This window comes from Entelurus aequoreus, linkage group LG10, assembly GCF_033978785.1.
Source record: "Entelurus aequoreus isolate RoL-2023_Sb linkage group LG10, RoL_Eaeq_v1.1, whole genome shotgun sequence".
Lineage (NCBI taxonomy): Eukaryota > Metazoa > Chordata > Actinopteri > Syngnathiformes > Syngnathidae > Entelurus > Entelurus aequoreus.
This window is the reverse complement of record NC_084740.1, coordinates 69,743,783-69,757,407: the sequence shown is the minus strand read 5'-3', so window position 1 is coordinate 69,757,407 and position 13,625 is coordinate 69,743,783. Positions and strand designations below refer to the sequence as shown.

The 13,625-nt window shown below is 40.7% G+C and overlaps 1 protein-coding gene and 1 long non-coding RNA gene across 2 annotated transcripts in view; one reads left to right on the top strand and one right to left on the bottom strand.

The window, feature by feature from the left end:
* The window catches only part of LOC133658977 (uncharacterized), a 34,778-nt gene extending 30,954 nt beyond the window's left edge, over positions 1-3,824 (top strand). Inside the window, exon 4 of the long non-coding RNA XR_009827579.1 lies at positions 3,387-3,824. This is a non-coding gene — a long non-coding RNA (uncharacterized LOC133658977). The remainder of the gene's footprint in view (positions 1-3,386) is intronic.
* Positions 1-13,625, bottom strand: part of hcn5 (hyperpolarization activated cyclic nucleotide-gated potassium channel 5) — a 40,637-nt gene that overhangs the window by 25,050 nt on the left and 1,962 nt on the right. The window contains exons 2-4 of the mRNA XM_062061543.1: positions 5,201-5,387; positions 3,627-3,731; positions 3,368-3,505 (exon numbers count right to left, since the gene is read on the bottom strand). Coding sequence (XP_061917527.1) covers positions 3,368-3,505; positions 3,627-3,731; positions 5,201-5,387 — 430 coding nt within the window. The remainder of the gene's footprint in view (positions 1-3,367; positions 3,506-3,626; positions 3,732-5,200; positions 5,388-13,625) is intronic.

The following is a 13,625-nucleotide window of genomic DNA, read 5'->3' as shown; positions in this document are numbered from 1 at the left end:
TGTGCTCAAATTTGAGCTAATTTTGTACGTTTTTACCTGATAATCATTGATTTTGTTACTTGGTGCCATCTTACAAGTATGCTAGCTGTTCTTCTGTTAGCATGCTAATACCTTTTATGCTACATTTAAACTAATTTAATCATTTTTAACCTAATAATCATGGATTCCGTTACTTGGTGCCATCTCAAAACTATGCTAGCTTTTCCCCTTTTAGCATGCAAATATTAGCATATTTATCACGTTTTATGCTTGAATTTTTAGCTAATTTTGTACGTTTTAACCTAATAATCATTGATTTTGTTACTTGATGCTATCTTATCGGCAGGCCGATATTATCGGCCGATAAATGCTTTAAAATGTAATATCGGAAATTATCGGTATCGGTTTCAAAAAGTAAAATTAATGAATTTTTAAAACTCTGCTGTACGGAGAGGTACATATCTCAGTCAGCAGCCTCTCCCCTCTTCCCTCTCATCTCTCCCACACACAACACAGGAATTGACGACTGCAGCATGAGAGGTTTACTGGCGACGCTTGATGACCTAATCAAACTGCCACGAGCGCAGCATAACAACAACAAGAGTGTGTTGTTGCCGGTGCTGTAGCCGTGGCTAACAAGCCAGCTCGGTGCTTAACGACACCATGTCTATGGTTTGAGATTATTTTAAAGTGTGTCTGACTGATAAAAAACTGGCAATTTGCAATGGCTGCAACAAGTTGGTTATGCGAGGAGGAACCAAGACGTCTTCCTTTAATACGAGCAATTAGATCTCCCACCTCTTTAAGAATCATAAGGAGATACACGATGAATACAAGCGGAAGATGGATGAAAAGCAAACACAGAAAAAAAGTAGTACCACACAGTTGTCGCTTAAAGACTCCGCCGAGAAAAAACAAAAATACAACAAAAACCACCCCAAGGCGAAAGCCCACGTTGTGGTCAGGGACAACGCACGCAGTATGGCAAAAGCTACGGTGGAGTTTGGTGTGACTAGTCTGCCCTGCATGGCGCACACTTTGCAGCTTGCAGTGAACATAGGTGCCCTGTCTCAACGCAGAATTTCAGAAGCTCTGACTGACTGCTAGGCCACTTCAAGCACTCACCACTAGCTTGCAGCACATTTGTGTTACTCATACAAAATATGTTAGAGCAGGGCAGATTGAGCCCGGTTTATAATTTCCTGTTATACAGTATGCCAGGCAGTCTTGCATTAAATGAGGACTATGTTATTGTGTACTTTATTACTCTAGTATACTCTGGACAGAATCTGTGTGCCTTCATTGTTTTTGTAGCTGTTGTTTTGAGTCATGTTTAAAACAAATAAAAAATAATGCACTTTGTGAAAGTCAAAGTATAGTATTTCCCATAGTTGTAGTGGGTATCAGGATTATCTCAGGGAGAGCATGTCCCAAATTCCAAGCTGCTGTTTTGAGGCATGTTAAAAAAAATAATGCACTTTGTGACTTCAATAATAAATATGGCAGTGCCATGTTGGCACTTTTTTCCATAACTTGAGTTGAAGTTGTTCTCTTATTTTGGAAAACCTTGTTACATTGTTTAATGCATCCAGCGGGGAATCACAACAAAATTAGGCATAATAATGTGTTAATTCCACGACTGTATATATCGGTATCGGTTGATATCGGAATCGGTAATTAAGAGTTAGACAATATCGGAATATCGGATATCGGCAAAAAAGCCATTATCGGACATCTCTATCGCATATCTTTTCATCACCAGTTTTTCCTTAGCCCCTTAGAGGGCCGCCAAAAAATATATCTTTCTCGGATCAGCAGTCCTCAGTTGTAATACACTTTTTCACCACTTGTGGCAGTAATGACGATACCAAACAAATGGAAGAAGTATGAAGCTAAAGTCATAGATAAGTTTCTTAAAGGCCTACTGAAATGAATTTTTTTTATTTAAACGGGAATAGCAGATCCATTCTATGTGTCATACTTGATCATTTCGCGATATTGCCATATTTTTGCTGAAAGGATTTAGTAGAGAAAATCGACGATAAAGTTCGCAACTTTTGCTCGCTGATAAAAAAAAACCTTGCCCCTACCGGAAGTAGCGTGACGTCACAAGCGGTAGTGCTGCTCACAGTTCCCCTTGTTTACAATGGAGCGAGAGATATTCGGAGCGAGAAAGCGACGATTACCCCATTAATTTGAGCGAGGATGAAAGATTCGTGGATGAGGAACGTAGAGTGAAGGACTAGAATGCAGTGCAAGACATATCTTTTTTCGCTCTGACCGTAACTTAGGTACAAGCTGGCTCATTGGATTCCACACTCTCTCCTTTTTCTATTGTGGATCACGGATTTGTATTTTAAACCACCTCGGATACTATATCCTCTTGAAAATGAGAGTCGAGAAGGCGAAATGGACATTCACAGTGACTTTTATCTCCACGACAATACATCGACAAAGCTCTTTAGCATAAACTAACGTGATAGCATCTGTCTCAAATGCAGATAGAAACAAAATAAATAAATCCCTGACTGGAAGGATAGACAGAAGATCAACAATACTATTATCAGGAGACACCGAACCAAACACTGGACATGTAAATACACGGTTAATGCTGTGACGCCTGTCGAAGCCTGGCAATGCTGTTGCTACTGATGCTAACTTAGCAACGGGACCTCGTCAGAGCTATGATAAAAACATTAGCGCTCCACCTACGCCAGCCAGCCCTCATCTGCTCATCAACACCCGTGCTCACCTGCGTTCCAGCGATCGACGATGCGGTCGGTGGCCCGGAGACGTAGGAAGTCAAGGTGAGGTCGCCGGCGCTAGCGTCTGCTATCCAACAAAGTCCTCCTTGTTGTGTTGCTACAGCCAGCCGCTAATACACCGATCCCACCTACAACGTTCTTCTTTGCAGCCTCCATTGTTCATTAAACAAATTGCAAAAGATTCACCAACACAGATGTCCAGAATACTGTGGAATTTTGTCGAAGAAAACAGAGCTCTGTGTATTGTGTCCAATAGGGTCCAAACACTTCCGTTGACCTCGCGACGTCACGCGCATACGTCATCCTCCAAAGGCGTTTTGAACCGGAAGTTCCCCGGGAAATTTAAAATTGCACTTTATAAGTTAACCCGGCCGTATTGGCATGTGTTGCAATGTTAAGATTTCATCATTGATATATAAACTATCAGACTGCGTGGTCGGTAGTAGTGGCTTTCAGTAGGCCGTTAAGCGCAAAAATTATGACTAAAGTGATGAAGCTGTATTTTCATTTGCACTTTAATTTTATTGACAGTTTAGTTAAAAATATGTCACTAAATATGCCTAATGGAAAATGTTTGTTTTAAAAAATAAAAAAAAAATCATGCTGGGTAAAAATCTGCTTACTTTCTCAACTTCATTGAAGAAGCGGACCAGCCTGGACACCCGGGCCAGTCGGATCAGGCTGAGGATGCGCACAAACATGAGGATCCTCATCATCCTGGTGGTCTTGGAAGGGTTGTCGTCATTGTGGTAGTGTAAGCCCTATCACACACACGCACATGCACACACACACACACAGTCATCTTATTACACTTTGTCATCTTATTTTTAGGCCCACAACAACAAAAAAGCACTTCTGCAATCTAATAATGTGCTTTATTACCGCAAACAGCAGTATGTAGCCGATAGGGAAGGCGGCAATAACGTCGGGAATGAACCATGTCCTCAGGTAGCTCACTCGGATCTGCTTGATGTCCAGAATAGCTTCCTGAGACACACAGAAGAGCGGCAGCATGACTCAGCACATTTATTTTTACATTTTCATAAGCTTGCATACAATAAAGCAGATGTGTCCAAACTTTCCCCACATTTTGGTAGTTTTCACCTTCAAAACCAGTACACAATATATCAATTTTTTTTCAAAGAGAAATGCAATTTCGGTCGAAATTTCATGTAAACGCTGAAGAGCTAAAGCCGAACTGAAATGCTAACAATTAGCACGCTGGCCAGATGGCGTCAAGTAACAACATTTTTTTTTTAGCAAAAAGCACTTAAAAAAAGCTAGCATACTAACAGCACAATGCTAACAATGACAATGACAAAATGAACACACCCTAATATTAGAAAACTACATAAAAAAAACAACGGTATGCAATTTCGGGAAACATTTCCTGTGAATGCTGAATAGCCCAAATCTAACTAAAATGCAAACAGTTAGCACGCTGACCAGACAGGGTCAGGTAACAAAAATATGAGCTAAAAAACTAGCAAGCTAACAGTACTATGCTAACAACGACATGCTTACAGTTAGCATAGGTGAAATACCAAAATATATGACACAGAGGTGTACCTGCTAAGTTAGCTTGAAAAGCTAACATGCTAATGTTATCATGTTAAAATGCTATCTAACAAGTACCAAAATATATTACTCCGAAGTGTGCACCTGAAACTTTTGTTTAAAATGCTAGCATGCTACTACTAGTACGCATATATTTTTATAAGTTTAAAATTGAGACCTTTTTGCTCAATATGTTGAAAAATATTCTTAAATTAAGTAAATACTAGTGCCATTATCTTGGCATAATGATATGCGCTCGGCATCATGATATTTTTTTTTCATGCTTGAAGTAAGAAATTATTACTTTAAAAAAGTAGTTTTATACTTGTGAGTGTTGATGACACAGCTTTGCATCAGTTGATGTTCTGGTTTCAAGCATGTTTTACTCAATATAGGTCATCAAATCTCAGCAACAAGCTGTAATATCTTACTGAGATCATTTAGGACCAAAACCCTTCAAATAAGTAAAACAGAAGACAGAAAATAAGCAAATATCACCCTTATTTGAGATATTTAATCTTATTTAGATTTCAGTTTTTGCAGTGTGTGCAGCCCTGATTGTAAAAATAACATTGTACTGTTTTTCAATTCTCACTAAAAAGTGTAACATGTCATGTGTAATGTAGTGGCCTGCTAGAATGAGGGGTGACGGTACGTACCATGCTGAAGTGCTAAAGGGCGAAACATGGTGTGCCGCCTGCTGCAGAGCACAGATGTGCCAAAAGGTGAACAGATGAAAGGCGGCTTAGTTCCTCTCACGCGGCCAATCCCTCGCTTCTAAATCTCATCGCTACGGCCAATTTCCCCCGCTCCCGCGCTGAGGGAGCACTAATCTAGACTCGGTGTACATGGACTAGATTACACACGGGGAGAGGGGGGGGATTACGGCGGCCCCTCACCTCGCCATCCTCCGGGATGATGCCCATGCGGAAGTTGAGGGCCACATCGACGAGGAAGAGCGTGTCGGAGAAGACGTTGAAGCCTTCCCACGCCAGCCCGCTGGTGCCATCCAGGAAGGCGATCTCCATGGGGATGCCGATGAGGTTGAGGAAGGTGACGGCCATCATGCCCATGATGTAGTAGCTCCTGTGGGAGGAACATCACTAAGGCTGAAACGACGCGTCAACGTCATCGGTTACGTAAATACGTCGACGCCGTTTTTGTGCGTCGACGCGTCGCATATTTACGTCACACTACCGTCATGGCGGAGCGCAATGCAGACTGTGCGAGCGAGGGGAAAAACGCACGCCAAAAGTCGTCAAAAGTGTGGGAGTATTTCAATACACAGCCTAATAATGTTGTTGTATGCACACTGTGTCGAGCGGAAATGGCCTATCATAGCAGCACAACGGCTATGAACGAACATTTGAAAAGAAAACCATCAACTAGTCAATCGTCCGCGTTAGCATACGTTGTCATCATTACACAAAAACATGAATGTGTCATTTGTATCTGCTAGGGGTGTAACGGTATGTGTTTTGTATTGAACCGTTTCGGTACGGGGCTTTCGGTTCGGTACGGGGGTGTACCGAACGAGTTTCTAAGCTAAAGCTAACTTTAGCTGCTAAAGTCTTAACAAGTTGCTTTGCTCCTCTGCCTCTGTCTCAGCACGCAGCATTGTCCCACCCACACAACCATCTGATTGGTACACACGCAGCATTGTCCCACCCACACAACCATCTGATTGGTACACACGAAGCATTATCAGCCAATCAGCAGTGCGTATTCATAGCGCATGTAGTCAGCGCTTCAGCGTGGAGCATATAGGTGTTTAGCAGGTGAGCATCAGGCAGCGGACTCTCCCCAAATGATAATAAACACCTCCCAGTCAACTACTAGTAACATCACTATGAGCCCGTTGACCTTCTAGAAACTTAAACTGCAGCTCAGCTCGCTCGCAGTCCTGGTTTGAGGTGAAGGCTAATTACCTCTCAGTTCCAGCCACATCGACCCCTTCTGAGCGCCTATTTTCAGCTGCTGGGAATATTGTAAACAAGAAAAGAAGCAAAGCAAGTAGACATGCTAACCTTTCTTCATTACAACTGTTAGTCACTCACTGGAATGAGTAGAATTGGTTATTGTGTACTGTGTTGGACTGGATGTTTATTTTGCACATTTTAAAAGCAATACTTAATGTTTACAGTGCTCCAGAATATTTAGATTGGCACTTTTTTGTATTGGATGTTTATCTTTATTTTTGCACATTTTAGCAAATAAGCAATACTTTCACTTTTGTTGAAATGTTTACACTGTTGTTACAGAATATTTCGTTTTGCACTTTTTTGTATTGGATGTTTATCTTTATTTTTGCACATTTTAAAGCAAAATAAGCAATACTTTTACTTTTGAAATGCTTATACTATTGCAGAATATTAAGATTTCCACGGGATGTTTACTTTTATATTTGCACATTAAAAAGCAAATAAGCTACTTTTAATTTTGTTAAATGTTAAAAGTTTTAAATGTTTACATTGTTACAGAATATTTTGTCATGTTGTCAATGTTGACTGAGTGGCCATACTTTTTTTTTTTTGTAAATAAAAGCCATGCCTTTTGAAAAAACTGGCCTACTTTTATTTTTTCATCTTCATTTTAAATAAAATAAAATAAAAAATAATCGGTAAAAGGAAAAATAATCTATAGATGAATCGAAAAAAATTATCTATAGATTAACCGATTAATCGAAAAAATAATCTATAGATTAATCGATAGAAAAATAATCGTTAGCTGCAGCCTTGAACATCACACCAGCGTTCAGGATGCTTTTACACCAGCGTTCAGGGTGCTTTTACACCGGCGTTCAGGATGCTTTAACACCGGCGTTCAGGATGCTTTAACACCGGCGTTCAGGATGCTTTAACACCAGCGTTCAAGGTGCTTTAACACCAGCGTTCAGGATGCTTTTACACCAGCGTTCAGGATGCTTTAACACTAGCGTTCAGGACGTTTTTACACCAGCGTTCAGGACGCTTTTACACCAGCGTTCAGGATGCTTTAACACTAGCGTTCAGGACGTTTTTACACCAGCGTTCAGGATGCTTTTACACCAGTGTTCAGAGTGCTTTTACACCAGGGTTCAGGATGCTTTCACACCAGCGTTCAGGACCCTTTTACACCAGCGTTCAGGATGCTTTTACACCAGTGTTCAGAGTGCTTTTACACCAGGGTTCAGGATGCTTTCACACCAGCGTTCAGGGTGCTTTCACACCAGCGTTCATAATGCTTTTACACCAGTGTTCAGAGTTCTTTTACAACAGCGTTCAGGGTGCTTTTACACCAGCGTTCATAATGCTTTTACACCAGCGTTCGTAATGCTTTTACACCAGCGTTCATAATGCTTTTACAACAGCCTTCAGGGTGCTTTTACACCAGCGTTCAGGATGCTTTTACACCAGCGTTCAGGATGCTTTTACACCAGCGTTCAGCATGCTTTTAAACCAGCGTTCAAGATGCTTTTACACCAGCGTTCAGCATGCTTTTAAACCAGCGTTCAAGATGCTTTTATACCAGCGTTCATCATGCTTTTACACCAGCGTTCATCATGCTTTTACACCAGCGTTCAAGGTGCTTTCAAACCAGTGTTCAGGTGATTTTACACCAGCGTTGAAGGTGCTTTTACACCAGCGTTCAGGGTGCTTTTACACCAGGGTTCAGGATGCTTTCACACCAGCGTTCAGGGTGCTTTTACACCAGGGTTCAGGATGCTTTCTCACCAGCGTTCAGGGTGCTTTTACACCAGCATTCATAGTGCTTTTACACCAGTGTTCAGGGCGCTTTTACACCAGCGTTCAGGGTGCTTTTACACCAGCGTTCAGGGTGCTTTTACACCAGCGTTCAGGGTGCTTTTAAACCAGCGTTCAGGGTGCTTTTAAACAAGCGTTCAGGATGCTTTTACACCAGCGTTCATAATGCTTTTACACCAGTGTTCAGGGTGATTTTACACCAGCGTTCAGCATGCTTTTACACCAGCGTTCAGCATGCTTTTAAACCAGCGTTCAGGATGCCTTTAAACAAGCGTTCAGGATGCTTTTACACCAGCGTTCATCATGCTTTTACACCAGCGTTCAAGGTGCTTTAAAACCAGCGTTCAGGTGCTTTTACACCAGCGTTGAAGGTGCTTTTACACCAGCGTTCAGGGTACTTTTACACCAGGGTTCAGGATGCTTTCACACCAGCGTTCAGGGTGCTTTACACCAGGGTTGAGGATGCTTTCACACCAGCGTTCAGGGTGCTTTTACACCAGGGTTCAGGATGCTTTCACACCAGCGTTCAGGGTGCTTTTACACCAGCATTCATAGTGCTTTTAAACCAGTGTTCAGGGCGCTTTTACACCAGCGTTCAGGGTGCTTTTACACCAGCGTTCAGGGTGCTTTTACACCAGCGTTCAGGATGCTTTTACACCAAGGTTCAGGATGCTTTCACACCAGCGTTCAGGGTGCTTTTACACCAGCGTTCATAATGCTTTTACACCAGTGTTCAGGGTGCTTTTACACCAGCGTTCAGGGTCCTTTTACACCAATCGTTCCAGGTGCTTTTACACCAGCGTTAAGGATGTTTTCACACCAGCGTTAAGGATGTTTTTACACCAGGGTTCAGGATGCTTTCACACCAGCGTTCAGGGTGTTTTTACACCCACCTGTGGGGGTGAAGGCTGACTCGGGCTACAATAACTCCAACGTGACTCCGCTTTCACGTCGCCTGATCACCTGACTGCCAGGAGATCGAGTGTCGGCCTCCAACGCTTTGTTCCTGGAATCCACGATTTCAGCTAAATATACTTTACTTGATGAAATACATGCAGTACATTTAAAGTACTCATACGAATATTAGTGATGTGCAATACCACAGATTTTCTCTCTGATCCGATAAAATTCAGATTAATTCCGATATATAGTTAATGTTTCTACTAAAATGTGAAAGTATTTCACAAATACTTCTCCGCATCAAGAACAGAATACAGAGCGATGTGTTTCATTATTTATTGGAGCTATTTATTATTTACGAGCGAGACACCGAACCTCTCACCGCTCCTGATGAGTGGTGGTTAGCACCTCGCATGGCAGCGTCCGCCAGCGGTCGTCCACAATGTCCTTGTTACTAACAATACACGCCTATTTTATTCAATACTTACTAAAAAATGAAATAAAATCATCAAAATAAATTTAAAAGAATTACAATAAATAATTCATCGGAATAAAGTTTCAAAAACATGTAAACAACACAAGTGTCCTTACTTTTTCACACTGTGTTCCTGGTAATATACACGTTTTCTCAAATAACTACGGTATCAAAAGTATCCGTAGTTTGATTTGAGAATCGCTATTAGAGCATCAAGAGCTAACAATCATGGATTCCGTTACTTGGCGCAATCTCAGAAGTATGCTAGCTCTTACCCTTTTATAATATGCAAATGTTAGCATACTATCCTTTAATGATAGAATTTTAGCAAATTTTGTATGTTTCAACCCAATAATTATTCTTTCCATAGCGGCATCTTATAAGTATGTTAGCTATTCCCCTCTTACCATGCTAATGTTTTGTGCTAGCATTTTAGAATTTTTCATACTTTTAACCTAATGAATCATGGATTTTGTTACTTAACCTTTAAAGGCCTACTGAAACCCACTACTAGCGACCACGCAGTCTGATAGTTTATATATCAATGATGAAATCTTAACATTGCAACACATGCCAATACGGCCGGGTTAACTTATAAAGTGCAATTTTAAATTTCCCGCTAAACTTCCGGTTGAAAACGTCTTTGGATGATGACGTATGCGCGTGACGTAACAAGTGAAACAGAAGTATCGGTACCCCATTGAATACAATACAAAATAGCTCTGTTTTCATCTCATAATTCCACAGTATTCTGGACATCTGTGTTGGTGAATCTTTTGCAATTTGTTTAATGAACAATGAAGACTGCAAAGAAGAAAGTTGTAGGTGGGATCGGTGTATTAACGGCGGACTACAGCAACACAACCAGGAAGACTTTGACTCGGATAGCAGACGCGCTAGCCGACGCTAGCCACCGACCGCACGGATGATCGTGGTGAAGTCCTTCGTCCTTCCGTCGATCGCTGGAACGCAGGTGAGCACGGGTGTTGATGAGCAGATGAGGGCTGGCTGGCGTAGGTGGAGCGCTAATGTTTTTATCATAGCTCTGTGAGGTCCCGTTATACTAAGTTAGCTTCAATGGCGTCGTTAGCAACAGCATTTTTAAGCTTCGCCAGGCTGGAAAGCATTAACCGTGTATTTACATGTCTCTGGTTTAATAGTATTGTTGATCTTCTGTCTATCCTTCCAGTCAGGGATTTATTTATTTTGTTTCTATATGCAGTTAAGCACGATGCTATCACGTTAGCTCCGTAGCTAAGTTAGCTTCAATGGCGTCGTTAGCAACAGCATTTTTAAGCTTTGCCAGGCTGGAAAGCATTAACCGTGTATTTACATGTCCCTGGTTTAATAGTATTGTTGATCTTCTTTCTATCCTTCCAGTCAGGGATTTATTTATTTTGTTTCTATATGCAGTTAAGCCCGATGCTATCACGTTAGCTCCGTAGCTAAAGTGTTTCGTCGATGTATTGTCGTGGAGATAAAAGTCACTGTGAATGTCCATTTCGCGTTCTCGACTCTCATTTTCAAGAGGATATAGTATCCGAGGTGGTTTAAAATACAAATCCGTGATCCACAATAGAAAAAGGAGAGAGTGTGGAATCCAATGAACCAGCTTGTACCTAAGTTACGGTCAGAGCGAAAAAAGATATGTCTTGCACTGCATTCTAGTCCTTCACTCTAACGTTCCTCATCCACGAATCTTTCATCCTCGCTCAAATTAATGGGGTAATCGTCGCTTTCTCGGTCCGAATCTCTCTCGCTGCTGGTGTAAACAATAGGAAAATATGAGGAGTCCTTCCTCCGGTGTCGTCACGCTACTTCCGGTAGGGGCAAGGCTTTTTTTTATCAGAGACCAAAAGTTGCGAACTTTATCGTCGTTGTTCTATACTAAATCCTTTCAGCAAAAATATGGCAATATCGCGAAATAATCAAATGTGACACATAGAATGGATCTGCTATCCCCGTTTAAATAAAAAAATGTCATTTCAGTAGGCCTTTAATGCTAAGTTTAAGCTAATTTCGTACTTTTTAACCTAATAATCATTGACTCTGTTACTTGGTGCCATCCCAGATGGCTCTTTCCCTTTTAGCATGCATATGTCAACACTAAATTGGCCCTCGTGTGTGAATGTGAGTGAATGTTGTCTGTCTATCTGTGTTGGCCCTGCGATGAGGTGGCGACTTGTCCAGGGTGTACCCCGCCTTCCGCCCTAATACATCTGAGATAGGCTCCAGCACCCCCCGCGACCCCAAAAGGGACAAGCGGTAGAAAATGGATGGATGGATGTTAGCATACTAACGTTTCATGCTAGACTTTTTGCTAATTCCGTACGTTTTAACCTAATAATCATTGATTTCGTTACGTGCCGCGATCTAATAAGTATTCTAGCCCTGTTACCACGCTTATGTTTTATGTTAGCATTTTAGAACATTTCCTACTTTTAACCTAATGAATCATGGATTTTATTACTTAACCTTTAATGCTATGTTTAAGCTAATTTCCTACTTTTTCTCTTAATAATCGTGGATTTCGCTGTTTGGTGCCATCTCAGAAGTATGCTAGCTCTTTGCCTTTTAGTAAGCAAATGTTAGCCTAATAACCTTCAAAACTTGAATTTTAGCTAATTTTGTAAGTTTTAACCTAATACTTATTGATTTCTTTCCTTAGCGGCATCTTATAAGTATGCTAGCTATTTTCCTGTTACTATGCTAATGTTTTATGCGAGCATTTAAAAAAAATAAAAAATCATACTTTTAATCTAATAATCATGGATTTTGTTACTTAACCTTTGATGCTACGTTTAAGATAATGTCATACTTTTTAACCTAATAATCATGGATTCCGTTACTTGTTGCCGTCTCAGAAGTATGCTGGCTTTTCCCCTTTTAGCATGCAAATGTTAGTATATTAAAACCTTCAATGCTAGAATTTTAGCAAATTTTGTACATCTCAACCTAATAATTATTGGAGATGGTCTAAAAAAACTTTTTTAATGTATTCGTATTAACAAAAAAACAAAACATATATATGTATATATTAAGGGTGTAACGGTACACAAACATTTCGATTCGGTACGTACCTCGGTTTAGAGGTCACGTTCGGTTCATTTTCGGTACAGTAAGAAAACAACAAAATATACATTTTTGGGTTATTTATTTACCAAATATGTAAACATTGGCTTTATCCTTTTAACATTGGGAAAACTATAATAATTCTGCCCACGTTAATCCACATTAAACTGCCTCAAGTTGTTGCTCAGATTAAATAAAACTGAAAAAACTTTTCTTCTACATATAAAAAGTGCAACATTAAACAGTTTCAAGTCAACTCAACATGCTTAATTTATTAGCATTTGGGAAGCCTGTAGTTGATTTCTATTGTGTAAATGTTATATTTTTATCAACATGTGATAGCAGGGACCCTGCCATTCAAAACTAGGCTGCTCCATTACTAATGATTAATGTAACTAAAGCTGAAAAAATAGTACAAAAGCAATAGGAGAGACTATTCATCCCTGAACACCATGGAGTTCATGTAGGCTTAATGATGTAGTTACATTATTATATCAACTATCACAGACAGAAACTCTTCATTTAACATAATGTCCTTTTTTGCTGCTTCAACACAGCTCAATCAACACAGAAAAAGGTCAAGTGAAATAACAGACAGACAGGGCTTTGCTGTCCGTAACACACACACACCCACACACCGCAAAATGAGCTAACGTTACGCTAAAAGAGAATTAGCTTTCACCTCAAGCCAGGACTGCGAGCGAGTTGAGCTGCAGTTTCTATTTCTAGAAGGTCAACGGGCTCATAGTGATGTTACTAGTAGTTGACTGGGAGGTGTTTATTATAATTTGGAGAGAGTCCGCTGCCTGATGCTTACCTGCTAAACGCTAAGCACTGACTACATGCGCTCTGAATACGCACTGCTGATTGGCTGTTACCGCTCTGTATGTAACCAATCAGATGGTTGTGTGGGTGGGACAATGCTGAGTGCTGTGTACTGACAGAGACAGGCAGAAGGAAGCGGAGCAGCTTGTTAAGACTTTAGCTTAGCTTAATATGTTGGTGTGGAAACACGTTCGGTATACCTCCGAACCGAACCCTCCGTTCAATACAAATACACGTACCGTTACACCCCCCTAGTATATATATATATATATGTATATATATATACATACATATATACACTACCGTTCA